Source organism: Culex quinquefasciatus, chromosome 1, assembly GCF_015732765.1.
Source record: "Culex quinquefasciatus strain JHB chromosome 1, VPISU_Cqui_1.0_pri_paternal, whole genome shotgun sequence".
Lineage (NCBI taxonomy): Eukaryota > Metazoa > Arthropoda > Insecta > Diptera > Culicidae > Culex > Culex quinquefasciatus.
In genome coordinates this window covers 126152721-126180335 of record NC_051861.1, presented here as the reverse complement: position 1 = coordinate 126180335, position 27615 = coordinate 126152721, and the positions used below count along the sequence as shown (strand labels likewise).

At 42.6% G+C, this 27615-nt stretch overlaps 6 protein-coding genes across 10 annotated transcripts in view; 1 reads left to right on the top strand and 5 right to left on the bottom strand.

The window, feature by feature from the left end:
- LOC6035127 (TATA-box-binding protein) overlaps positions 1–3848 on the bottom strand; it is a 40268-nt gene extending 36420 nt beyond the window's left edge. The window contains exon 1 of the mRNA XM_038261909.1: positions 2960–3848. The gene's annotated coding sequence lies outside the window, so the exon portion shown is untranslated. The remainder of the gene's footprint in view (positions 1–2959) is intronic.
- Positions 3849–8878: 5030 nt separating this feature from the next.
- Positions 8879–10651, bottom strand: LOC119765594 (speckle-type POZ protein-like). Its single transcript, XM_038249821.1, has 2 exons — positions 10368–10651; positions 8879–9960 (listed from the first exon to the last, which is right to left on the bottom strand). Exons 1-2 carry the CDS (start codon positions 10555–10557, stop codon positions 9017–9019), a joined length of 1134 nt encoding a protein of 377 aa, XP_038105749.1. The 5' UTR covers positions 10558–10651; the 3' UTR covers positions 8879–9016.
- Positions 10652–13463: 2812 nt separating this feature from the next.
- Positions 13464–16919, bottom strand: LOC119767802 (protein roadkill-like). The gene is made up of 2 exons (XM_038257341.1): positions 16692–16919; positions 13464–14527 (listed from the first exon to the last, which is right to left on the bottom strand). Exons 1-2 carry the CDS (start codon positions 16783–16785, stop codon positions 13533–13535), a joined length of 1089 nt encoding a protein of 362 aa, XP_038113269.1. The 5' UTR covers positions 16786–16919; the 3' UTR covers positions 13464–13532.
- Positions 16920–16928: 9 nt separating this feature from the next.
- On the top strand, positions 16929–19751 carry LOC6035131 (BTB/POZ domain-containing protein 9). 5 transcript variants are annotated; one of them, XM_038257315.1, is made up of 3 exons: positions 16929–17068; positions 17508–19328; positions 19395–19751. In XM_038257315.1, exons 2-3 carry the CDS (start codon positions 17631–17633, stop codon positions 19614–19616), a joined length of 1920 nt encoding a protein of 639 aa, XP_038113243.1. In that variant the 5' UTR covers positions 16929–17068; positions 17508–17630; the 3' UTR covers positions 19617–19751. The 5 variants fall into 5 exon arrangements, with proteins under 5 accessions (XP_038113243.1, XP_038113239.1, XP_001845366.2 ...); XM_038257311.1 differs by having other exon boundaries at positions 16931–17068; positions 17395–19328; XM_001845314.2 differs by having other exon boundaries at positions 16935–17068; positions 17534–19328.
- On the bottom strand, positions 19721–20943 carry LOC6035132 (speckle-type POZ protein). Its single transcript, XM_038257346.1, has 2 exons — positions 20816–20943; positions 19721–20735 (listed from the first exon to the last, which is right to left on the bottom strand). The coding sequence occupies exon 2, from the start codon at positions 20717–20719 to the stop codon at positions 19745–19747; it is 975 nt and encodes a 324-aa protein (XP_038113274.1). The 5' UTR covers positions 20720–20735; positions 20816–20943; the 3' UTR covers positions 19721–19744.
- Positions 20944–24404: 3461 nt separating this feature from the next.
- On the bottom strand, positions 24405–26453 carry LOC6035133 (complex I assembly factor ACAD9, mitochondrial). Its single transcript, XM_001845316.2, has one exon. The coding sequence runs from the start codon at positions 26329–26331 to the stop codon at positions 24451–24453; it is 1881 nt and encodes a 626-aa protein (XP_001845368.2). The 5' UTR covers positions 26332–26453; the 3' UTR covers positions 24405–24450.
- Between the last annotated feature and the right edge of the window lie 1162 nt (positions 26454–27615).

Sequence of the window (27615 nt, the reverse complement as noted above, 5' to 3'; positions counted from 1 at the left end):
GTGTGAAATGTAAACAAAAATGGGCCAATTTTAGGGAAATAAATAAGACTTGTTTTCGAAAGCCCGTAAAAATTACCAAACACAAAATTTTCTCAAATAAAAAATGTTTTGCTATCATTTGAGCCTTGGACAAGAACCCCTGTGAATAACATAGTGAGTTTGGACCGGTTTTAAGTGCTTTTAAAGCTTTTTCATTTGGTGCACCAGAGCACCACCTAGGCATATGAGCAACTAAATATTCAGGAGCACTTTTTTCTAAATTACAGAAAAAGCTTAATTTTATCAAAACAAAAGTTTATAAACGTTTTGACTATTCATAAACAAGAAAAAACATTGTTATTAGACCGATAGTTTTATTATTTTCCTCATTTTTCATGAAAATGGTTGTCTGTGGGTTTTGAATGAGCCAATCAAAGAAACCTGAAAATGCAGAGATTTTAGAATTTGTAGTTAATACTTCAGAAATATGGTCTTACAGCAAAGAATAAGTAGTTTTTAACACATTTCGAAGCGTTTTCAAACAAATGAACCAATAGATTTGAAGAAAACGAGATTTTGTGGTTTAAAAAAAAGTTGCTCATCTTCCTGATGGTGCTCTGGTGCACCACTTCAAATTCTACTTTTTTGCCCCAATTCGATGTTTGTGGGTCAAAGTAAAGTATTTCCTGCATTATTGTACCAAAATTAAGCCATTTACTATTTTTACGATAAGCAAACAGCTCTGGGCGTTAGAGGGTTAAACAGGACATTGGATAAGCCGTCACAGCTTGTCGTAACCCTTGGTGCGATTGGAAGGGATCCGTTAGCTCCCCTTCTACTCGCACGTGACACATCACACGATCCAAGGTAGCTTTGATCAGCCGAGGCAGATTATCCGGGAATCCGCTCTCGTGCATAGCTTGCCATAGCTGCTCGCGGTCGACTTTATCGTACGCTGCCTTGAAATCGATGAAGATGTGATGTGTGGGCACGTTGTACTCACGGCATTTCTCGAGGATCTGTCGGAGACAAAATATCTGGTCCGTGGCGAAGCGCGGGCCGGTGAAGCCCGCTAGGTAGGGCCCCACGAACCTCCTTGCATGGGGTGACAGCTGACGGCAGAGGATCTGGGAAAGGATTTTGTAGGCCGCGTTGATAGGCGTGATGCCACGGTAGTTGCCGCAGTCCAGCTTATCGCCCTTTTTGTAGGTGGGGCACACGACACCATCCATCCATTCATCTGGTAGCTTCTCCTCCTCCCAGATCTTGGAGATCACATAGTGAAGCGCCCTCGCCAGTTTCTCTCCTCCATATTTGAAGAGTTCACCGGGTAACCGATCTTTACCGGCGGCCCTGCCTGATCTCCTTCTTCACCGTCTCCAGATCAGGTGCCGGGAACTGTTGATTAGCAGCGTGCGGTCCAAGTTGGGCTCCAAAGCCTCCTCCCGGCCAATTTGAGCGTTTAAGTCGCCGATTTCGATCTTGAAGTCGTGTTTAGGACACTGCCTGTACTCGCGGTCAAGAAGCTCGTAGAAAGCGTCCTTTTCAACGATTCTCTACCGGCACATTCTGGCCACCAACATGGTAAAAGGTGTCCCAAGCTCCAGTGTGTAATTGCGGTGATCCTTCCCCTTTCAGCGCACCTCCTCGAAACAGCGTCGAGACCGCAGTTCGTTAGAAAGATTGCGGGTACTTCCAGCGTAGTTGAGAGACTTACAGTTCCACGTTCCGAGTTTGCAATCTCTGGATCTCCGAAAGTCGGTTCGACGATTGGATGTGCTCGCATCCTGAACGTCAAACGCTTTATTTTTCTGAGAAACTTTTTATCGTTTTGCTCGTTTTGTTTTGATTTATCCGATCATATTCATTTTTGACAGTTGCGGCACCACCCCTACTGTCAAAAAATGTAAATATTATGATCGGGTTACTAGACGAATTACGGTCCTGTTCAGCACCAGAGGGGCAACCAGGGGGGATCTTTTGAGCTCCATTAATGTATAGAATTGAACACCAAAATAAGCGCTTCCCAAGCACGGACGTGAACTTCAAGCACCTTTGTTAGTTTGCTGCAACATGAAGTTTTCCACAGATATTGCGCTTCCCAAACACGGACGTGAACTTCAAGTACCTTTGTTAGTGTGCTGCAGCATGAAGTTTTCCGCAGATATTGCGCTTCCCAAACACGGACGTGAACTTCAACTACCTTTGTTAGTTTGCTGCAGCTTGAAGTTTTCCGCAGATATTGCGCTTCCCAAACACGGACGTGAACTTCAAGTACATCGGATGTATACAATTCGGGCTTGCCATTTCATTAGGGCACATATTTTTTTTAACCAGGAGTGTGTCATTTTCACACCTTTTGTAAACTGCCATTTGAGTGAAAGGGATATACTATTGTTTACAAAAGTTATGTGCCCTTTTGAAATGTTAGGCTCCAATTATGAAGGAGCACTATTGTTTACCAAACTAAACTGACATGAACTACGTTTTTCAACGCCATCCCGGTTATGTCACGGCAAAACTACTTTGACTTTTGGAAAAAAAAATGGGCATTTTAGAATCGCATCAATTTTCCAATAAATCGCCCCTCTTCCTCGCAGACAAAACGGTACTCGCGGGGGCACGTTGCCGCTCGTTCCAGCGGAGGAGGAACTGATAGACGAACGCACACACACTCACGCTCAACAAAGAGAGAAAAACACGTCAAAAAAGGGAAGGAAAAATCTCCAAATTCCGATCGCGCTAGTCGGAGACGACTTTGTGCTCCGTGTCGCGCGAGCGGCACGTTTAAGATCTCGAATTTTCCCTTTTTTTTCCAAGTGGCGTAATTTCGGACCGATCCCTAGCGCGCACCCACAGTGTCTCGGACCGAAAACGGAACTTCCCAGGGAAATTCCCGAATTTTTGGCCGTCTGAATCACGATGAATCTCCTGAAGCTGTGTGTGTGTTTTGAGGGGCAATGAGGGACACAACACTCACCTCTCCGGAACTGGTTCTCGCGCTGCTGAGGAACTTTTAAGGCAACTTCCGGAACAATTTCGGGGGGGACCTCTTTTTGTTGTTGTTGTTGGATTTGCTGCTATTTTTCCCCTTTGAGGAAAATATCGCGCACACTATCTCTCTCACACACACACGCGCACACAGCAGCAGCAGTGGCAAAGGCAGCACAGCACACACTCTTTTTGCTTTCTGCCAAATGAAGCAAAAATTAACCTCGGCCCGCAACTTCGCAGCAGAACGGAATTGATTTTCGCCTTGTTTAAAACTTTAAACCTTTTTTCTTCCCCGAACTTTTGACTTTTCCTTTCTTCAGACTGGACGCGCAGGCAGGACCTTTCCGCGCGGGTTGCTTCGATTTCTGTGACGGGAGTCGCGAGGTGTTATCGCGCACCACACTCCAACACACGCACGCACACGGACCCCACTTCCGGGCAAGGCACCAAAAATCCACCGTGGACAACCCGTGGAATCAGACCCCGGAATTCCCGTTCCGCGGCCACCCGGACACGTTCCTCCCCTTTCCTTCGCTTCCTTGCTAACCCAACCCCTTGCTTCTTCCGCAGCAAAGTAGGCCTTGCGCGACGGAACGCGACGACGACGGTGACGGATCTTTTCGGTTCCAGCGGAGCGGACACGCACACGCACGCTCTGGGGGTTCTTGGCCTTCGAATTTTCTTCTTCTGGGATCTTCAGGGGGAAAAACCAGCGCACACACAGAGCATGAAGACGAAGAGAGCACTGCACTGAGGGGTTAAAAACTACGTCCTACTCGGCCATTTTTGAAAAAACGAATGAAAAGGAAAAATCGCTCGCACACACAGGTCGACCAGCTTGCTGCGATCGCAACTGGGGGCTCTGCTGTCAGCAGACCAGGGCATGACAGCCCAGCAAAAACGACTTTTGAGAAAGGCGAGTGTCAAGGTGGGTGTAGCGAGGAAGGTTAGCGCGCAGATTTACCCTGACGGCGGAAGAGTGGCCAACATCGGGCTGATAGGTGGTGAAAATCGGGCCGACGTTGAGAAGATTTATGTGACGGGGACGGAACGTCAAATGCGCGTGAAGCAAAAATTTGGCGTGAACGAGGGGTTGTTTGCGGTGGAGAATGGTTACACGGGCAACCAAAACCATCCATACACGCAAAAAAATCAATGTGGTTTGAATCAAAAAAATATTTTGTTGTTTTGACTTGACGATTTTTTGTTAAAATAACCCTCAAAACCGATCGAAACAACTCAAAATTTTGAGTTGAAATTACTTGCTGTATTTTGTCAAACTCCTTTGGAAATAACAACAAAAATTTTGATTTGATTCAACCCACAACGGCGTTGAATCAACTTGACTGTGTTTTTGATTTCAATGAAAATTATTGTGGTTTACACGTGCCCCCTTTCTGTCAAAATGTTGACATTTTCTCAGTGGGCTGATCGATTTTTTTTCCGTTCCGTGCGGCGAGGTTATACAAATGGATCCGTGGCCTGTTTATCTGAGCGATTCGCGGAAAACGAAAAGGTTGTGCTCGAGATTCGGGTTGATTTCCAAGCCACCCAGAATCAGGTCGACTAAAACCTGACAATTGAGATACCAAAGCTGCCACCACCAGAAGTTCCTCAGCGTGCATTGCAAGATGGAGAACCAACCCAGATTTATCGGAATTCCCCAAGATCTTAATCTTCGACGGGACATGCTTGGTAAGCGCCTTAGAATTCTACCAAAATGTCTCTCTCTGACGCTTTTTCCATCCTTACAGACCTCTGCGGAAAACAGAACCACGATCCGGAAGCCAGTGCCAACATGGCCGCTCAACACGGGGAGACAAAATTGTCGGTTCACTCAGAAGCGGCGGTGTCAACGACGGTTCCAGAACAGCAAAATGGCTCACGGTCTTACGGTCCAAATTTGCTGCAACACTTGAAGGAACAGATGGAAATTATTTGAAATTTTCAATAAATAAAAAAATTAAACATCAATAAAATACAATTTTTATTCCAATTCAACATTTTGTTGATTCAATTCAATGACTAACCTTAGTTTGATAAAAATCTTGAGTTGTTTCCACAACGAAACCAACGTTGATTCAACAAAATTCTGATTTGAATGCGCTTTCTGTCAAATTTTGGTCAACAAAAGTGAGGGTTGATTCAACAAAAAAGCTGCTTTGAAACAACGAAATGTATCGATTTGAAACAACAAAATTGGAGAGTTGATTCAATGCAAAAATTTTGTTGATTATATTCAACAAAATATTTTGTTGAATCAAACCTCATACAGGCTGATTCTACAAAATATTTTTCTGCGTGTATTTGTCGAAATTGAAAAAAGTCAGGCATGAACTGGGTAATGTTAACACAATTTTCTTGCAATGTTATTCCGCGGTCCTGAAAATGTTCGGTTTTGTCGAAATCACCGTAACCAAAAATCATAGTACTATTGTTAATTTGATTGCGGTTAACCGCGGCGGATTTCCTTAAAATAATTCGAACTGTCAAAAATCCACCAAAGCATCTACCACATTGATCACACAAAAAACTGTGGTAGAAAAGTATCCACCGGTAGATCCTTTGGTGGATTTTTGACAGTTCGAATTATTCCAAGAAAATCCACCGCGGTTAACCAAATCAAATAAACAAAAGTACTCATGATTTTGATGAAAACTCTGCAGAGTTCAATATCCCACTTTTCATACGAATTTTTCAGTTCAACCCATGTAACCATTTTTATTAATAAACTGAACTCAACAAATCATATGAAAAAGTGGGATATTGAACTCAGAAAATCATGATTTCAAAATCACTCAGTTTTCGTCTAAAGCGGTATACGCACATCGGAAGGAACCGGTCAAGAAAAAAATCTAATGGGCAGCAGCGGCAGCAAAAGCAAGCCAGAGAGGGTGAAGAAAGGCCCCAAGAAAACACTCCATCTCCTTTGTTCTGCTGTTCGTAAAGCTGTTTCTTGACCCCTTTCATTCCGATCTCCATACTTGCCTTAATGGGCAAATTCACTCAATCTCAAATTGTATTATTTTGGGTGAGGTTTTTGGACGATTCTATGACAATTTCCGGAATTCCATTTCCCGGAATGGACGTTTTCCGGAATGGACATTATCCGGAATGGACGTTTTCCGGAATGGACGTTATCCGGAATGGACAGTATCCGGAATGGACGTTATCCGGAATGAAATTTCCCGGAATGGACGTTTCCCGGAATGGACATTTCCCGAATTTTTTTTATATTACCTGATATGAGAATGAATGGAATCTTGCCTACTCACTTACTTGTGGTTAAGAATTACTTAGTTTGTACTCCGTTGGTTTTGACAACAATATGAATATAAATACATGAATGATAAAAAGAAAGTGAAATGTTCGGACATGAACAATAGAAGCAAGTGTTGACTATTGAAACAATACTTTATCAACCACCACGAGATGTAACAATGTAGATCGATAGATATTAGATGTTTTTACATTCTTTCAATTCTTTCATTTTTTCCTTTCTTTTGTTAATCATTTGACTTATGTGACTAAATTCTACCATATTTTACTATAAAGCAGAATGATTATTTTCAAAGAAGGAAAACCTCAAGAAAATAAAAAGCTTTTCAGAAAATCAATGTGTAATGTGTCCAGTCAAGAAAATAAATAGCTTGAGTGTATTTTTAAAGAATGAAAACCTCAAGGAAAAATACATTATACATTGATTTTCTGAAAAGCTTTTTTATCTTGAGATTTTCCTTCTTTAAAAATACACGTTCTTTCATCAAAGTAATGGGATTTTATGTAAGATTTATCCCTTCTTTTGTTAATTCTACTAAATTTCAACTAGTTTTTGTTAAGGAACTCTGCACTATAAAGAAGAATGTGTTTTTTTTTTAAAGAAGGGAAATCCTCTAGAAAAAAAAGCTTTCAGAAAATCAATGCATAATGTATATTTTCTTGAGGTTTTCCCTTCTTTAAAAATACACGATCTTTAATCGATGTGATGGAATTTCGTGTAAGGGATTTCCCTTCTTGTGTTAAATCAGTTGACTTTTGTGACTAAATTCTACCAAATTTTATTATTAAGCAGAATGTTTATTTTCAAAGAAGGGAAAACCTCTAGTAAATAAACAGCTATTCAGAAAATCAATTTTTAATGTGTACTTCCTTGAGGTTTTTCATTCTTTAAAAATACACTCAAGCTATAAATTTTCTTGGGGTTTTCCCTTCTTTGAAAATAATCACCCTGCTTTATAGTAAAATTTGGTAGAATTTGGTCACAATAGTGACCTGATTTACACAAGAAGGGAAATCTCTTACACGAAATTCCATCACATCGATTAAAGATCGTGCTTTGACGTTGATTCAACAAAAATTATGATTTTCAAATCAACAAAACGTTTTGTTGATTCAAATATGCCTTATTTTTCTGCGTGTGTATTTATATTCATATTGTTGTCAAAACCAACGGAGTACAAACTAAATAATTCTTAACCACAAGTAAGTGAGTAGGCAAGATTCCATTCATTCTCATATCAGGTAAAATAAAAAAAAATTCCGGGAAATGTCCATTCCGGGAAACGTCCATTCCGGGAAATTTCATTCCGGATAACGTCCATTCCGGATACTGTCCATTCCGGATAACGTCCATTCCGGAAAACGTCCATTCCGGATAATGTCCATTCCGGAAAACGTCCATTCCGGGAAATGGAATTCCGGAAATTGTCATAGAATCTTTGGACAAAACATGAAATTTTGTAGGGGAAATATACCCTTTCTAATCGAACACCTATCTTCGTCATATGAAGAGTTTGATGCTTGATTAAAGCTCCAAAAATACTAATTAGGCTATAAACTTACCAGCAACAGCACCGCCTCGAGTAAGCACGCAAATGTATGCCACTTACTGGCCAAAAAGACCAAATTTAATGCACTTTTGATCATAATTTCTATTTTGCGAGACCATTTCTCATCATTTTGGTGGCACACACATTCACACGCAAGATGATAAGTTAACTGCTAAACGAAAGTCGCCATCAATATCTTTTCACTTGCGCTAACGATTTCAAGCGCTTAAGCTATAAAATTGCTTTCAACTACCGGCAACATGTTCTTTTGCGCATTAGTTAGTCGTTCACTTGAAAAATAATCCCGAAACATGTAAATAATTAGCAAGCGCCATCAAAAAAACAAACGCGCCAAGTCTTTTGACGTTTGAATTTTGACGACCAATTCCAATCGAAGGCTGAAGAAAACCGAGCGAGAAGCGAAGGCAAATAAAGAACAAAAGGTGCCCACCAACACAACCAGCAGCGCCTGTTGGAGTGAGCCAGTGATGCCAGGAAACTTTCTCTGTAAATGCTACTTTTCGTGGGTGTTCGCCTAAAATGTCATCAATTTTGGCAGCACTAAGCAGATACAAAAGAGCGCTGGAAGAAAAAAGAACTAAGCTCACGCAGAAAAATGTTTTGTAGAATCAACCTGTACGAGGTTTGAATCAACAAAATGTTTGTTGAATATAATCAACGCCGATTTTGCGTTGAAACAAACCTTGATTTTCTCAATTTCACAAAAGTCTTTTGTTGTTTTGAAAGAGCTGCTTTGACGTTTAGCGTTGCTTCAACAAAAATCAGCTGAAAATAGGAAAATGGGCGTGGCCCAATGCACTCGACTGATTAGAATGCAATTGGGAAATATTTTTTTAAATGCTTGTAAAAGAAAAAGCATAACTTTTAATAAAAGTGAAAATAAACAGAAATGTTCACAAAAAGTTACTATACTCGTTGGCGTGCTCGTTGGTGTACTTGGTTTTGGTAAATTTCAAGGAACACTCCAGATTATCCAGCATCATTCAAACACGGCGCTTATTAGGCTTAAAATGGGTAGATTTCCCTTACGTCATAAAAAAAAACGAACGATTCCATGTTTTATTTTTATTCAGTTCAAAACGTTATTATCATTGATCAAATCAAGCTTAAAAAGACAAATCAAATATCAGCATTCGAAAATGCATCAGAAATTAACTGATTCTAGAGCGCAAACGGCGGAATAAAATCGAGCTTCATTCGGGTGTGGCCAAGATTTCGGCCACCAAATCCGGTCTGGCGCTGCAAAATTCCTCCCAGTTTGGAATCTGCCTCAAATTGCGGTTGAGAAAGTGAAGCGTCTTCGCCTTCAGCTTCTCGGCCCGGTACATATCGGCAAACTCCAACGTTTTGGTGGCGGCATTCACCGTAATTCGCGTGAGCAGCTCGTTCTCACAGATCACCTTCAACCTGGCCAGATCGTACTTTTCGGCGACCTCTAACAGCTCGTACGCCATTTGCGGCAATCCTTCGACCTTGTCCGTGTAAATAAAGCGAAGCACCTCCTCAAAGACCTGCGGATCCATGTTGGGGATGACGATCTCGTTCCGTTGGGCCTCCCGCATGTCGTGCTGGAACATGGCCGCAAACACCGTACTTCGGGCCACCAGAACGGCTTTGTGAGCATGGAATGTGCGCCGGCCAACTTTTACCGTGATGTCGGATAGCTGGCTGCTCGACAGCAACTTTCCAAAGCTTTCCGCCAATTCGGATGGAGGCACTTTTGGTGCGTGGATGAAATTGTAAGACAAATCACCTTTCAAGACATTTTTGCTGAATGAAACTTTGAATGCTAGAGCTAGCGATCCATCATTGGAAAGGTTTTGGAAAACGGTGGAGTGATCGAACGTGAATATGGCTTGACCATTAATGCACCATCTAAAAGCTATCATCGGCCCGATAAGTTCAATTCCAGCAACGATATCCCGTTCTCCAGTCTCGATTTGATACCACACCTTAACATTTTCCTTATCCGGTTCTACAAAGTAGCTCCATGTCACGAGGTCGCCATCGCAGTTTGTGCCGGAAAATACGATCGATTTAATGCTTGCATCTTGAATAGTGACGAATTTTTCGATTGTCCATTTGTTTATGTAGGTTTTCGATTTTTGAATGGTGCGACAAGCTTGCTCAGGTTCAGCTGAAAAAAATATTTGAGAAAAATATTGTTAGTACCTAGAGTGTGATGAGGAATTGAAACAAAGTAATGTTTTACAAAATCATTATTGTTCTTCGGATTTATCCAGCTGTTTAAGCGAAAATGGCGTTCGAATTGTGAACGCCCGAAATGTCAAAATAGTAATAGTAATAGTAATTTTATTTGGCAACGATATCCTGTTAGTTAGACTTTTTATCAGGGCAAGGACGGAAAATCACGCAGTGGTACCAAAATTACGAAAAAAGTGTGCCATGGCATGAAAGCCACATTTTTTTTTTCTAATGTTGGTACTACTGCGCGATTTTGACATTTCGGACGTTCAACATTCGAACGCCATCTTAGCTTAAAAACCTGGATACACCCCCTAGAATTGATCCTTTCAACCTTACCCTTTAGGAACCTTGGACGTATGATTTTGTAGCAAATAAACAAAATCCCGGCACAGCAAGCCACTCCACCTGTCCACTTTATTGTACGAAATGAACTGAATCCATTTGAGCTTACTAACGGATGTACGATTGGTCGCTCCCACGGTAGCACCAATCTTGTAAAATTATCATAATCGTAAGAACTTTCCATTGGTATTACGCGCACAAAATAAAGCAATAACAAGTGCAACGTTTAAGATTCAACGGTTTCAACGAGATTAGCTATAGAACAGGACTCGTGCATGAATAACGTAACGCACAAAATTCTACCTCCAAAAAGACACACACCCACAAACGTGCACGTATCAAAACATCGCCCTTCAGAATCATTTCGTCGTTTGATTTACAGTCTACACTCAAAATAAGAATAACCCTTAACAAGGATACTTTCTATCCTTTTTTCAACTTTACCCGTCGTCACCCTTTTGAAAGGGTACGAGGGCGAAACCCTTCAAAAGGGTAGGGTACGTTATCCATTAGTGGACCCCTTTCCTATAGTGGACCCTCTGAAGGGTTTTTGATGAAAAATTCAATAAAACCAAAATTTTAAGCGTGTTGTTGTCTACAAATCTTTTATTTGGCATGTTCAGCATCATTTAGAACAATGTTGACTGACATTGAATTGTCCTTTTCACCAAAATAAGTGTTTTGAGTTCGACATCTGAAATCAGCCATGGCCACTAGCATTTTCACAACAAAACTGCATTTATATTTTATGATTGAATTTACCATCCAATCATTTTTGACTGATTATTTAACTTCATGATATTTTATAATAATAAATCATATCATATGATATTTTATAATAATAAATCAATAAATAACAAAACTTTTTTTTTATAAACTGTAAACAAATTGATTGTTTAGTTTCGGTCAACCATTTATGTAATTAATATGTAAAAATTAGCATCAAAATTACTTTTTTTAATAATTTTTATTTTTAAAGTAGTTTTTGAAACGTTTTCTCTGATCTTTTTCGGAAATAAATGTGTTTAAATGTCTGTTAGGTGTTTTCGTTGTTTAAAGCCAAATTTGTTAACAAAACATGTTTGCTTATGATGAAAAGTGAGCAAAATCCATCTTTTATTCTTTATATCTATCATTAGACCTACACCATACATCAAAACATCAAAAATCGGTTGAATTTGGTATAAAAATAACAGTTTGCCCGTTTGCCTATAGTGGACCCGGGTCCACAATCGGATTATGGACCCGGGTCCACTATAGGAAAAGGGGGTCCATAACAAGGCAAAAAAAAAACTTTTTTTCAAATGGCTATTTTTCTGCTCAAAAACATTAACTGATGAAACAAATAGTCAAAATTGTTCAAAAGACTTCAGATTTCATTGTTTTGTACAAAGGGTTATGAAAAAGTGCTTAAAATATTGACAATTTGTGAAAAATGTGCTTCGGCTCTACTAGGGGGCCAACAAATTGGCATACTATTCTCGATACTATTGCTAATTTGTCACGCAACAGCATTTACAAATGCGATTCAGCACATATATTCAACTGCACTGTCCAAAGCTGATTAAGTGCAACCGCTAGCAACACTGTCATGCTGGTTCTATCAAACTGGCAACATTGTTCTCATTCTGAGAGGAGAGTGAAAGAGAGAGTGCAAGAAAACAACAACCTTCTCACTTTTACGTATCTCCCCAAAAACATCAACGACGATTGAAGGCTAGCAACTCAAAATCGTTTTCATCCCGGTTTTCATCATCCTCGTAAGTATTTCACAAGTATTTTTATATTACCTACTAAATAAAAATAATACTATACAGCTAACATGAACGAGAGCCACTTTACCTTCTTGCTGGACCGCAACAATGAGCCGCTGGCAGATATGGCGTTTTTTTGTTCTGCTGGTGGGCCGGATTCCCCCGCCAAACTAAGCGGGCGGAGGACAATTTATTTATTTATCGTCAAGCCAGTTCAAGGCCAGTTGTAGTTGTAAGGATTATATAATATTATGAATAAAACAACAAAATCTTTCGAACCTAATCAAAAACTGTTTTCTTCAGTGCCCTTTTCAACGGGGTGAAACAGTTAACCGAAGTTGCTTGGCATTCGTCTGGCACAAAGTGGCTGCATATGTTTCTATAAAAACCAGCTTGGTAAGCTATCTTCAATTTAGGACAGAAGGCACGGGCGCAGGAATCAACAGCAACGGCAATTTCTATCATCTGGCTGGCTGCCTTCACATCCCAAACGCATCATTTTCAATCAAAAAATCGACTTCGCATACTCGGTCAGCTGAGTCGGTAATGTAGTAAAATAGACAAACCAAAATAGAATGCGTAGAGGAGAGGAGAGGAAAGCAGAGAAAGAAAGTCATAATTTTGCCTCTCTCACTTTTTTTGACATTTACTGCAGGGGTAGGCACCAACAGTAGGGGCCAGCACTTAACCGGCCGAGTAAGGTCTAAACTCGGTCATTGTATAGCACTGAAGTAGCTGTTAGGGCTGATCTCAAATCATCTTAGCTTTTACTCGCAGCTGTAAAAGCGCTTTCAGTGCTGAACAGTGACCATGTTTTAGTGCTGGATGGTTACTTGGGAGAGTAACACAAGAAAAGGGTGGATAAGCATTTTGACAGCTGAAACTATTTGGCAAATTCCGTTACCTTTTCACAAAAATCGAAATGTAAAATAATAGCTGGCCTTCTCAGCTACCTTTTAACACTGCGGGTTTTGTTAAATACAGAGAAACCTTTTTTTACGCGGTGACGTTACGCTTTTTGTTTCGTAGATTTCTCTTAAACCATACAATATTTTAAGCTTCAAAAGGCGTTTTGTAGATCTGAACAAACCCTACAAATTGCTTTTAAAAGATTGCAAAATTATGCGTCGTTCCAGAGAAATCGACAAATAAGTAAAACGTAACGCAACGCGTAAAAATAGGTTTTACTGTAGTGGAATTTGCAAAATAGTTCGTTCGTGCAGTTGCCGCATTCGTTTGGGCAACCAAGAGGGGATGATGACTGAACCAAACTTAATAACAAAAAAAAAAAAAGAGCTGCAAGCTCGGATTTCTTTCTATTTGGCTGTGATTTTAATTTGTTCGGTTCAAATTGAAATGACATTATTTTTTATTCGTGAAAAAGTGACCCAAATTCCTCCGTGCGTCAGTCAATTTCCGTTGTGTTCACTTTAAGTGCCTTAGGGTGGTTCCCTCTGGCAATTTCGTCCAATACTTCAGCCACTAAGTCCGGCTTGGCGCTGCAAAACTCTTTCCAGTTGGGAATCTCGCTCAGATTTCTAGCGATAAATTGAAGCGTCCGCGCCTTCAGCTCGTCCGCCCGGTACAAATCGGCAAACTCCAACGTTTTGGTGGCGGATTTCGCCGTAATTCCGGCGAGCAGTTCGATCTCGCAGAGGACCTTCAAACGGGTCAGATCGTACTTTTCGGCGGCCTCCAGCAGCTCGTACGCCATCCCGGGCAGACGTTCAACACTGTCCGTGTAAATGTAGCGAAGCACCTCTTCAAACACGTCCGCGTCCATGTCGGGAATCGTTATCTGGTTCTGCTGGGCCTCCTGCATGTCGTGCTGGAACATGGCCGCAAACACCTTGCTGCGGGCAATGAACACGACTTTGTGGGCGTGGAATGTGCGCTGGCCAACTTTTACCGTGATGTCACTGGACTGGTTGCTCGACAGTAGATCGGCGTAGTCCTTGGCCAAAGTGGACTGTGGAGGTTCCTTGAAGGAGATCGACTTCTCGTACGAGCATCCTTCGAGAACATTCTTGGTAAACGTGACCTTGAAACGGAGCGTCAGTGAACCGGTCCAGTAAGAACAGAGCTCCAAAAGTTTAGAGCGTGGAAACTGGAATGTTCCTTTCGAGATGGCACCGAAAAACTTTTCTGTTATTCCTTCAATCGTAATCTCAACGTCTTGGGCTTTATTTTCAGACTCGCATTGTATTTTAATTGATGCCCAATGTCCACCGTTATAGCCCGGATTCAGCATGTAACTCCATGCCACATATTCACCATCGCAGGTTGTTCCGGAAAATACAACCGATTTCAAACTGCTATCCCTAATTGTGTCAAATTTTCTGATTGTCCATGTATTTGTGTATGTTTTTGATTTTTGAACGGTACGGCAAGTTTGTTCATCTGAAAAAAAAAAACAATGTTATCCAGAACTAAAGGCTAAGACACAGACTTTAAACTAATTGTAGTAGATCCGTGATAGATTTTCTTGAAATAATTCGTTGGCATCGTCGTTGGTCAAAAATCTACCAATTCAGCATTTGGTGTGTGTGTGTGTGTGTGTGTGTGTGTGTGGTCCAATCCAATACCCGCTAACCGGTAGCGAAATTATGGGAAAGTATAATTTGTATCAGACTGTGTATATGCCGAATGCTGATACAGCTTATCTCAGTCCCGGGTATTAGGTGGTGACAGCCCTCGCGCTGCTTCCAACGACCCATTTCAGAATGACAGAGCTCCTTGCGGTCCAATTCCGAGGTCGCTGGGCATTGTTCGGCCCCGCCTAAACAAAGAAGCAAGCATCTGAAGGAAACTTGATCTATATTTAGACTTCCAATCCCCTCAGGCAAATCAGGGATCAGCGCGTATTTAATATGAGAAGATAACATGTTTCAACACTACGGATCTTTTCACTGCTAGAGTGTAAACCTTCTGATGGCCGACTGCTTAGCGTCCCTGACCACCAATCCTAAGGCGTGAGTTCGAATCCCGCGTGGTTCATTTTCGTTTTTGTTCATATTCAAATTCCTGATTCCAAATTTCAAAGGTACCGACCGGGATTTGATCCCTGAACCTTCTGCTTGGGAGACAGAAGCCGTAACCATTAAGCCACGGAGCCGGTTCAATCTACCAATTCAGCATTTGGTCACCCAAAAAGCTGTGGTAAAAAAGTATTTACCGCGAATGATTTTTGACAAAAAAAATCATTTTAACAATACAACTAGTCCAGTCTATGGTCAATACTGTCAAAACAGCCATTTTTATTACCAGTATCAAAAACCATGAATATTGATACCCATATTGCCCCAAATCGTATGGTTCGGTAAATGTCCCCCAGGAGAACCTTGGGTTGACGTTTCCAGATTTTTTTTAATAGGTCCTATAAACATTAGACAACAGCTTATAGGACCTTTAAAAAAAACTAACTTAATCCACCTATGGGGTTGGAGCCTTCCTCACTCATTATCAACAATGGCTGATATGATTGGGTTGTACACAAATTTCATCTATTTTTAGATCCGGAATAATTAAAGTACATAAATATCAGATCATCAATGTTATAGACTCGTTGGAAAGGTCTTTTGATAATCCAACCAACGATGGGTCGGATGATGGATCCGGACCTAGTTTACATACATTTAAGTGAGATCCGGCTTCGAAAAAGTACATCAAGATCACTTAAGTGGACATATCTCGAGACAGGGTTGCCAGATCTTCAATGTTTTGGACTCGTTGGAAAGGTCTTTTGATAACCTAACCAACGATGGGTTGGATGATGGATCCGGACATAGTTTACATACATTTAAGTGAGATCCGGATATATGTGGAAACACATTTTTATACATAACTTTTGAACTACTTAGCGAAACTTCAATGTGTATAAAACTCGATCTATGGGACCCTAAACCAAGTCGAATGCAACAGGTTCGGGTCAAATCTGTTCAGCCAGTGCCGAGAAACATGAGCTAGTTTGTTGGTCACACATACACACAGACATTTGTTCAATTTTCGATTCTGAGTCGATATGTATATTTACATGAAAGTGGGTCTACGACGTTTTTATACAAAGTTCATTTTTTGAGCAAGATTATAGCCTTACCTCAGTGAGGAAGGCAAAACTCTAGATTTACAATATCCTACCAAATTGATCCCAACCCTAGTCCCAACCCCAGTGCCCCAAATCATTTCGGTATTCCGGATAGCGTCCTGGCCTTGGTCCTGGCAATTTGCACAAGGAAAGAACTCCTTCAGTTAGCAATAAAATTATCAACGGAATCGACTAATCGACTAAAAGTCTAATCGACACTAAATCCTCCAGGGGCTATCGGTAAGCTTAGGTAGTTTTGCACGGCATGTTGCTGCTTCCACGCAACTGAAAACTGTTGCGTTGCAGACATCATCTCTGCTTGGGACGAAAGATTCAAGTACCTAAGATGCCACGCCAAGGCATACGGAAATATTGGAATGACACCGCAGATAGAACTTTAAGACAAAGGCTGCAGATATCCTACAATGATTCTGCAAGTACCGGAATAGACATAATATCGCATATTATCTTAAATCTTACCACTCAAGAATATTTTTACAAGCTTGTATCCAAAATAAACAAAAGCAGCACTGTAAGCAGACAATTCAAGAAAATGAAAAAATGGGGCAGTCATTCTAACAAAAATTAAATCACATAAATCCGTTCTTCCGACATTAAATTATCAAAACAATCCACGTTCACAACAAGTGCGCGCCCACAAACGTCAAACCACACCGCGGGCTCGCCCCTTCAGAATTGCGTTTTTGTTTTGAAACGCGCAGTTTGGGAAAATTTCTCCGCGGCCGCCATCAGGAGCTGGTTATTTTTCGCAAACTTTTTCCGCACCGTAGGGTGAAAACCGCGTAAAACCAGAGCGGCCTTCCGGGTGGCACACGCGTTCCCGTTCCCGCTGCTCGGTAAGTTGGAGGTGGCCACTTTCGGACCAAACCGCTTCCTCCCCCAAAGTGACTCATCGTCTTTTTCGCCTGCTGCCATTGTGTGTGTGTGTGTGTGTGGGAGGTAGTTTGAGGAGAAAGGTGCGGGTGAAGGAGATTTTTCGCACCACCTTTTCGCAAACAAATACACACACACAAATGGTTGCGAAAAGAGAAAGGAGATGACGACGCTTTGGGGTGCGTTCGGATGTTGCGTGACGCGTGTTGTAAGATTAGGTTGGAACGGACGCGTTGCGTAGTTTCTGGATGGGAGTTTTGGGCGTAAAGTGACAGCTCGATTTGTTTAGATTTGGAACACGGAATTTTCCGTGAAATCTAGATTTTGGGGAGAGGGAAATCGGGAAGCTGAAGAACAACAAAGCAAGGGTGGGGGAAACAAGTCAAAGTAGTTTTGCCGTAGACATAACCGGAAAGAAAGCTGTGAAGTTCCAGGACCGCCGCCGCGATTGCCTCGTCGCACCGTCCGCTGGATGCGTTGTGCTGTTCGCTGTGCTGCAGGACGACGAGGGGCCGAAGGACGACCATGAGCAGTCAGAGTCACAAGATGGCCGGACCGCATCCCCTGTCAGCCCTGACCGCCGCCTGTAACGCATCATCGGTGACGAAGGCCGGAATCGCCGGCTGCGAGGAGATTGAACTGACCGGACGGTTCAGCGAGCAAATGGCCCAGCTGTGCATGTCGTACGACTACTCGGACGTGACGTTCATCGTCGAGGACGAGAAGCTGCCGGCGCACCGGGTTATTCTGGCCGCGCGCAGCGAGTACTTCCGGGCGCTGCTGTACGGTGGCCTGTCGGAGTCGACCCAGCACGAGATTCACCTGAAGATTCCGCTGAAGGCGTTCAAAGCCTTGCTAAAGTACATCTACTCCGGCAGCATGTCGCTCTCGCAGATGAAGGAGGAGAACATTTTGGACACGCTCGGGTTGGCCAACCAGTACGGGTTTACGGATCTGGAGATGGCCATTTCCGACTACCTGCGACAGGTTTTGTCGCTGAACAATGTATGTGCGATTTTGGACGCGGCCAAGCTGTTCGGACTGGAAGGCCTGACGAATGTCTGTCACTCGTTTCTCGATCGTAACGCTGGTGAAATCCTGCAACACGAGACGTTCCGAACGCTGTCCGAGGACTCGATCTGCAGCCTTCTGCTGCGTGATTCCTTCTTCGCGCCTGAGGTGCAGATCTTCCAGGCCGTGTACGACTGGTGCAAGTGCAACGCAGACGGGAGGAGCGTCGACAACGTCGTATCCAAGGTTCGCTTTTCGCTGATGACACTGGAGCAGCTGCTGGGCGTGGTTCGACCGTCGGGAATCCTCGATCCGGACCATCTGCTGGACGCGATCGCGGAAAAGACGGCCTCGACGCAGCTGCCCTATCGTGGAGCGCTGTGGCCCGAGGAGAACGTCGCGTGCAACAAGTTCAGCTCGAAGACGATCCAGGGCGAACTACGGTCGGCCTTGCTCGACGGCGATACGCTGTCCTACGACATGGAGAAGGGCTACACGCGACACTCGATCAGTGACAACGGCGACTCGCAAGGGATCATCGTCGAGCTGGGCAAGATGTTCATCATCAACCACGTTCGGGTGTTGCTGTGGGATCGCGATACGCGTTCCTACTCGTACTACGTGGAGGTCTCCGTCAACCAAACCAGCTGGGAACGCGTTGTTGATCATTCGGATTACTACTGCCGGTCGTGGCAATATCTGTACTTCCCTTCGCGGGCCGTTCGCTACATTCGCCTGGTCGGGACGCACAACACCGTCAACAAGGTGTTCCACGTGGTCGCACTCGAGGCCATGTTCACCGAAAAGGTAGTTCCCGTCGTCAACGGAATCGTGGCTCCCAACTTCAACGTGGCCACGGTCGACAAGAGCGCGACCGTCGTCGAGGGCGTCAGCCGCACACGGAACGTCCTGCTCAACGGCGACGTCAAGAACTACGACTGGGACTCGGGCTACACGTGCCACCAGCTCGGCAGCGGAGTCATCCTGGTGCAGCTCGGCCAACCCTACTGGATCAACTCGCTGCGGCTGCTGCTGTGGGACTGCGACGACCGCTCGTACAGCTTCTACATCGAGACGTCGACCAACCTCAAACAGTGGGACATGGTCGTGGACAAGCGGAACGATCTGCTCAAGTCCTGGCAGCACTTTACCTTCGACCCGAAGGTCGTCGTGTACATCAAGATCGTCGGCACGCACAACACCGCCAACGAGGTACGACCCAACTTAAATTCTAGAAACCCAATCAACCCTTTAAACGATGTCTCTCCCTTCCGACAGATCTTCCACTGCGTCCACTTCGAGTGCCCCTCGCAGGATCCCAAGTACGTCAAGTCCGGCGAGACGCTGTCGATTGCGTTGGCCGTTGCGCAGGCGTCCGGAGCGGCCGGCTCGACCGTGGCGGCTCCGGTCGCGTTGGCTTCCGCATTGGCGGACGCCGGCGAACCCCAGCCGAGCACCAGCCGCGAGAGTACCGTGAGCACGCGGGAACTGGTGGATTAGGAGTGAACTGACAAGTGCGTGCGTGTGTGTACAGATTTATATTTATTTATGGCTTTGCTGAAGTGCTTATTACAGTTTTGTTTTTATTCAAAAAAAGGAAGAAATAAATCAACGTTGAACGAATTCCGTCAATTGCAGCTCGCCACCTTCTTCATAATTTCCGCGACCAAATCCGGGTTTTCGCGGCGAAACTCCTCCCAGTTGGAAACCGCCTTCAAATTGCGGGCAAGAAATTCGATCGCCCTAGCCTTAAGTTCCTTGGCTCGGTGCAAGTCAGCAAAGAGCAGCGTCTTCGTAGCCGTTGCCGCCGTGATGCCCTCAAACAGCTGGATCTCGCACATCACCTTCAACCTGGCCAGGTCGTACTTGTCGGCGGCCGCAAGCAGTTCGTGGACCAACTGCGGCAGTCCCTGGACCTTGTCCGTGTAGATGAAGCGCAGGACCTCCTCGAACACCTTCGGCTCCACATCCGTAATGGTGATCTCGTTCCGCTGGGACTCCTTCATGTCGTGCTGGAACATGGCCGCGAACACCGTGCTACGGGCCACCAGGATGGCCTTGTGGGCACGGAAGCTTTGCTGACCAACGGTAATGGTCAGGTCGGTGAACTGTTTGGTCACAAGCATTTTGGCAAAGTTATCCGCCAGACTGGACAGCGGAAGTTCTGGCAGTGGAGTGTGCTTCATGGCAAGACAATGTGTCGAAACAGGAGTGAGAAATGTCACTTTGAAGCGTAGCATGAGGGAGCCATCCGACGATAGCGATTTAGCAATATCGCAGAAATGCAACGCCCAAACAAACAATTTGTTTGGTTGTCCAAGCAATCCGGATTCAGCTCCCCTCGTAAGCCTTGGAAAATTCTCAATAATTATCTGACAATTCTGCTTGATGCCTTGCTCCTTCGATAGCAAGTATATATTGCCAGACTCGTATGCTGGTGCGTACTCGTAGCTCCAAGTCAGCCGCTTGCCAGAAATGTCAGTCGTGCCGGAAAATTCGGATGATTGAATTTTCTCGTTTTTAACTCGACGGAAATCCTCAATGAACCACGTGTTGTAGTAGTCTTTTGTTTTGACAATCGTTCGGCACAAGGTTTCCTCCATTTTGATGTGGAATCGTCTGGAATGTAAAAAAATATATGATTCTGTTTCGAATTATGTTTAGGAAGTTTTTTTTCCTGATTTTCTATAATAATTTACATTTATGCAAATAAAAACACGTGTTGAACGGAGCTCACACAATCGAACCGATTGCTTCGATTACTTTCGTCAAGTTTGAAGTTTCGAAAATTTTCAGGTTTTCACGCACACACCCTTACCAAAAATCATGATTTTTTGAGTTCCAAATCCCACTTTTCATACGAATTTTTCAGTTCAACCCATATAACCATTTTTATGGTTGTAGTGTAGTGCACTCAAACTCATTTTTTTTGTCAACAGCAGACCTACTCAGAAACGAGTAAATAAAATTGACACATTTCTGAGTAGGCTGCCTATTAGTAAATTCATTTCAGCCAGATCCCCAGCCCGAAACTTGATTCTATGACAATTTCTGGAATCCCATTCCCCGGAAAGAACGTTTTCCAGAATGGACGTTATCCGGAATGAACATTCCCCGGAATACCAATACCTGGTATTTCTCACCAATTATCTAGACTAATCCAATCGAACACAAGCGCAGCCAGTCCGAAGAAAGCATCCAGGAAGAACTTATGGTTAGATTACGCCTCAAGTTCTTTCTTGTCATTATTAATGATTGCAGTACCACAGTGCCTGTGGTCCTATTTTCAATATAAAAAAAATTAAACATTCGTAAAATTTTGCGATCTATTCGAAAACAAATATGTTTAAAATTTTGGAATCAATATAATCTAATTTTAGGGTTTGGCCGGGACCAACATTTACTTCCCCATCCGGCGGAAGGCGTGATCAAAAAAATCTCGTCTCGAAACATGCAACCGAGACCGACTGGGACCGAACCCTGGCAATTTAAGCACTTAAAAATAATAAAAAAAAACGTTGCTTAATCCACCTATAGGTGGTTGGTGCCTTCCTCACATTTAGAGCGTAATGCTATCCAAAATAGATACAAAAGGGCGGACCTTTCAGTGTTCTATGATTCATTATTCATACCATCAGATTGGGTAGTCAGATCTTCATAATTCAGGGCTCTTATGTGCTTATAACTTTTGATAGGGTTATCAGATCTTCGATCTTTTGAACTCGCTGAAAATGTCTTTTAATTACCTATCCAACGACAAGTTCTAAATAGATCCGGACAACGTTTTTGTCAAAATATCTGAGATCCGGCGGAGATTCATAAATAACACTTAAGTGCTTATAACTTTTGATAGGATTGTCAGATCTGCAGTCTCTTGAACTCGTTAGAAAGGTCTTTTGATTACCTATCCAACGACAAGTCGCACAAGAGATCCGGACAAAGTTTTCATCGAAATATATGAGATTCGGCCTCTAAAAAGTTCATAAATAACACTTAGGTGCTTATAACTTTTGATAGGGTTGCCAGATTTACAATCTCTTGAACTCGTTGGAAAGGTTTTTTGATTACCTATCTAACGACAGGTCGCATGATAGATCCGGACAACGTTTTCATCGAAATATATGAGATCCGGCATCAAAAAGTTCATAAATAACACTTAAGTGCTTATAACTTTTGATAGGGTTGTCAGATCTGCAATTTCTTGAACTCATTGGAAAGGTTTCGAATACCTTTCTAAAAATGTATAACATGACGGGGTTTCTTACAAAAACCACCCTTTTTAAAATCTTCCGGACCTTTGTTAAAATCGTTTTTTAAGCATAACTTTTGAAGTACTTAACTAAACTTTATAATTTTCAATAGCGACTTATTGGACTCCAAGACTGATCAAATGAGACCAAAACGGTCCAAATCGGTTCAGCCAGTGCCGAGATAATCCAGTGCAAATTTTTTTGATCAACATCCCACCACACACACAGACATTTGCTCAGAATTTGATTTGAGGTCTAGGAAGTCTAAATAATAATTTCGTTTTTCGAGTGATTTTATAGCAAGTTTTATAGCCTTTCCTCAGTAAGGTGAGGAAGGCAAAACGTTACTTAATCCACCTTTAGGTGGTTGGTGCCTTCCTCATATTCATAAAGTCAATACATTCAGTAAAAATAGCAATTTTCCTCTTAACTTGTTGAAAAAATCAACTTTATTACTTATTTCTTTTGATAGGATTCGCAGACCTTCAATATTTCTGGCTTATCGGCAAGGTCTGATAAAAAACCTATCCAACGATAGTTCACATGCAAGATTCAGACAATATTTCTATCACAATATCTGAAATCCGGCCTCCAAAAAGTGTATAATAAATAACATTTAAGTGCTAATAACTTTTGATAGGGTAGTCAGATCCTTGATGTTTTAGGCTCATTTGAAAGATCTTTCGATTATCTAACTAACGATGGGTCGCATGATGGACCCGGACATCATTTTTATTAAAATATCTGAGAACCGGCCTTCAAAAAGTGTATAAATAACACTTAAGTGCTAATAACTTTTGATAGGGTTGTCAGATGTTTTGGGCTCATTGGAAAGGTCTTTTCACCTTTCTGAAAATGTATAACATGATTTGTTTTCTTACAAAAACTACCCTTTTTGCAATCTTCCGGACATATGCCAAAATCATTATTTTAGCATAAATTTTAAAGTACTTAACTAAACTTTCTGAGTTTAAATAGAGACCTATGGGACCCCAAGACGGATCGAATGAGACTAATACGGTCAAAATCCGTTCATCCAGTCCGGAGATAATCGAGTGACATTTTTTTTTTTGTCCACCCACCTACACACATCCACACAGACATTTGCTCAGAACATGATTCTGAGTCGATATGTATACGTGAAGGTGGGTCTACGAAGTCAAATTAATAAGTTAATTTTTCGAGTGATTTTATAGCCTTTCCTCAGTAAGGTAAATCCAAGAAATTTTGATTTGAGTTATTGCAAATATGTTTAAAGAATTTGTCTCTGGTAATGTGGTGGTAAAAATGGAACCTAATCAAACTGATTTTTTCATTGAAAAAAATAAATAATTAAACAGTTAAATACTGACAACAAGACGAATAAACATTGATTCAAAAATTCAATATCAAAATATTAAATATTAATATTAAACGAATTCTTTGATTTTTCAAAGATTATTTTTTTATGTTTCTACTTTGAATCAAAATTGAAGTATTTTTTTTTTGGAAATTTGTTGTTAAGTTTCTGTATTTTTTCAAAAAAATGGCATCAGACTTTATTTAAATTAAATCAGATTTTTGTTTTTGATTGTTGATATTTACTTTTTAATAAAGAGTTTTTTTTTTAAATCATTTTTAAGATAAGAAATGGCTATTATTTAAGTTTCTGAAAAAGCCTGGAATTAAAAAAAAAGGAATTAAGTGGTCACCCTGGGAAAGAAAACAGTCATGTTTTTATGTATTTTTAGAAAAAGTATTTGAAAGACCTTTCCGATGATCCCAAAAGATTGAAGATCTGACAGACCCATCAAAAGTTATGAGCACTTAGGTGTATTGTGATACACTTTCTTATGGCCGAATATAAGTTTTTTTTTTATCAAAAGCTTCCAAAATCGGGTCCGATTTTTTGGAATAAGTTAGTTTTAAAAAGTAACTTTGAGTTATCGTCAGTTATCGTGGATAAAGATCGATCCTTTTACAATTACTGTTAGTATTTATAAAGCGTGATTTTCCGTCAATATTGAATATTTCGGATTTCCAAAGTAAAACAACAAAATCATTCATACAACTTGTTCTTATTTTCAATCAACGCGCAACAAAGCTTAAAAGTTCTTCGCAATCGGATGCTCGAAGCAGTAGCCCTTCTGCCGGAACAGGTACCGCGCCATCCCGTCGTAATTCGCATCGTTCGTCACAAACTGTCCCTGCTCGAGGTCCTTGGCAAGCCGGTGCACGCGTTCGCTGGCCTCCCGACAGAACGTGTTCGCCAGCTGAATCTCGTGGTCGGCGTGCTTTAGGCCGATGCAGTACGAGCGCGAGGCCCGGCTGGCGGTGGCCACCATGGCGTACAGCAGAACGGCCACGTCCGCCACCCGCACCAGCTCGATGTGGCGCTGGATGATTTCGGTGCCGTGCCGGGACAGGGCGCACTCGACGGCCAGTTTGAGCCGCACGACGGAGAACTCGATCCAGTGGGCTGCGGCGTCCAGGGACGGATGGAGGAAGTGCTCCAGGTTGCAGAACTGCTTCGGCGTGTCGATCGTGTTCTTCTCGAAGAGGCGGGAGATGACGTGGGACGGGTTCATGGCCGGGTTGCGATCTTTGCGGATCGTTTCGTGGGTTGAGGAGCCGGCGTGCTGTAGACCGGCGAGGGCCACGTAGAACTTGATGGAATCTAGTGTTTCTCCGTTGCCGAAGAACTGCAGGGAATCGCGGAGAAGTTGTTCGAATGTTGACCCTTGCACGAGCGCTTGTGGTCCGACGAACTTGAGCGGGAGCAGCGCCAACTGGAGGAGTCGTTCGCCGGTGAAGATCTTCGTGATGGCCGCCTCCATTTCGGCGTCCTGGCCATCGAAGTCGTCCAGCAGTCCGGTCGTCATGTAGATCATGCTTTCGGCCGCGTAAATGGCCGCACTGGCCTTGGCCAACTCTTCGCGGATGTTTTCAATGTCCATCAGGTGGCCACCGCCGGTTTTGGTTTCGATGCAGTACTTGGTCAGTTGGTTGAGGAACTTTTTCATCTGCTGAACTCCCAGCACGGACGTTTGAACGCGGGTTGACTTGAGTAGTTCGACCAGCACCTGGCTTCCGTTGCCCTCGGTACCAATGATGTGGGCGTTCGAGACCTCCACGTTCTTGAAGCTGACCGAAACCTGCTTAACTCCGTTCAATCCAAGTGTCTCGTCCGCCTCGCTCCTCTTAACCCCGTTGGCATTGGCATCCACCAGGAACGCCGTAATGGTCGTGTCCAGTTCGTTCATCTGCTCGACCGGCTTCGTCGAGGCCAGCACCAGCAACCACAGGGCCCGGTCCCCGTCTAGCACAAACGACTTCTCCCCGTTCAACAACCAACCCTGATTCGTCGCTCCAAGCGTGGCCACCGTCCCAAACATGGTCCCCCCGGTCGGCGCTTCCCGCTCAAACAATGCCGCACTAACCGTACTCTCCCCGCCACTCAACTCCCCCAACAATCGCTCCTTAACCCCCTCCGAACCAAACCGCGTCACCAGCTGGACAATCGCATTGTGCTGACCGGCCACCAACCCCAACCCCAAATCCCTCCCCCCAATAACCTCGTTAAAATACGCCAACTCCGTCTCGATCAACGCCCTCCCCCCGAAATTCAACGGCGACTGCAGCGCAAACACGCCCAAACCTCCCAACGCCCTCCCCCCATCCTCAAACGGTTCCCGCTCACCCACGCAACGCGCCTGCTCGTCCCGGTTCAGCGATTCCGGATACACCAGCAGATCCGTGTCCACCACCCCCACGAACATGTTCTTCATCAGCGGTCCGCGCTTCTCCAGCCGCTGGTGCTGCGGCTTCGTGTTGATCCGGATTTCATCCGACGACCCGTCGTAATCCTGGTCCTGCTGCTGCTGCGACGGAACGGTTGATTTGGGACGGAAGTTTGCGGAAAGCGCCGCACGGCAATGGTGAAGTAGCCGCGGGAGCGTGCCGCCACTACGGGCAAGGGACAGCATTCTCGACGGGGGCACGGGAATCACGGAATCGGCGGCGATTTGAAGTTGGATTTTGTTACGCAAAACATGCACAAGACCGGCGGAGCAGAATGCAAAATCAAAACAAACACGCAGAACTGTCAGAACTGCGGAAAGTCGCTTCAGAAACGTTCATTTGTGTTGAAATCCTGAAATTTATCCAATCTTGGCGATTGTCTGAAAACGTAATTTAGAGTAGGTCCATGCAGTCAGTCTAAAAAAACGAAAAAACAGCTATGAGAGAGAGCTGCATGATTAACAACTTCTGCGAGAAAGAGAAAGCAAATATTTCATGCAAACAAACCAACTTCTGTGGCACCTCGTGGTTTGGATGTATCGGTAAATTTAAGAATAGACAAATTAAAAAAATCAAAAATCTTCTTTAAGAAGAATTCGATACTTTCTAATATTTCCAACAAAATAATAAAAAAAAAATCAAGCTAAACGAACTGGTTAACGAACGTTTTAATGAGTTTCAAAACATTAAAAAAATTAAAGAAAGCGAATATTGTAACTTCTTCTTTTTTATTCTTAAATTTTTTGTGTAAAATGGTTAAAAACACGGTTAAAAAATATATTATCACTTCCACGGTTTTTTTTTCTAAAGGTCCTTTAAACTATTGTGTTTCATATGTTTATAGGACCCTTTTTCTAGAAAAAAAAAACACTCTAAACTTATTTAAAAAAAAACATCTAAATTAAAAAAAATAAAGTTTTAATAATTCTAAATAATAGTAAGTCTAGAAATTACAAAATACTAAATATTCTGAAAAAAATAAAAAAAATTAAAGATCTCTAAAAATAAAATGAATACATTATAATATATCTGAAAAATTAATTAAATTCAAAATAATAAAATTCTTAAAATTGCTAAAATGTGAAACTCGTATAAAAATCGCTAAAAATTAAAAAAAAAGTTTATTTATAGCAAAACATTAAGAAAAAATCCTAAATTAAAAGATGGTAAAATTCAAAAAAAACTATAAACATGTTTTAAAATTCTAAATCATATTTTTTTTAAATCGAATCAAATCTTTAAAAAATCATAACCGTTGTATCAGTTAAAGTTGTTCACTTTTAGTGCTAGTATGGAGATCGGTAGGAAAGGGGTCAAGAAACAGCTTTACGAACAGCAGAACAAAGGAGAGGGAGCGTTTTCTTGGGGCTTTTCTTCACCCTCTCTGGCTTGCTTTCGCTGCCGCTGCTGCCCATTTGATTTTTTTTTCTTGACTGGTTCCTTCCGATGTGCGTATACCGCTTTATTTA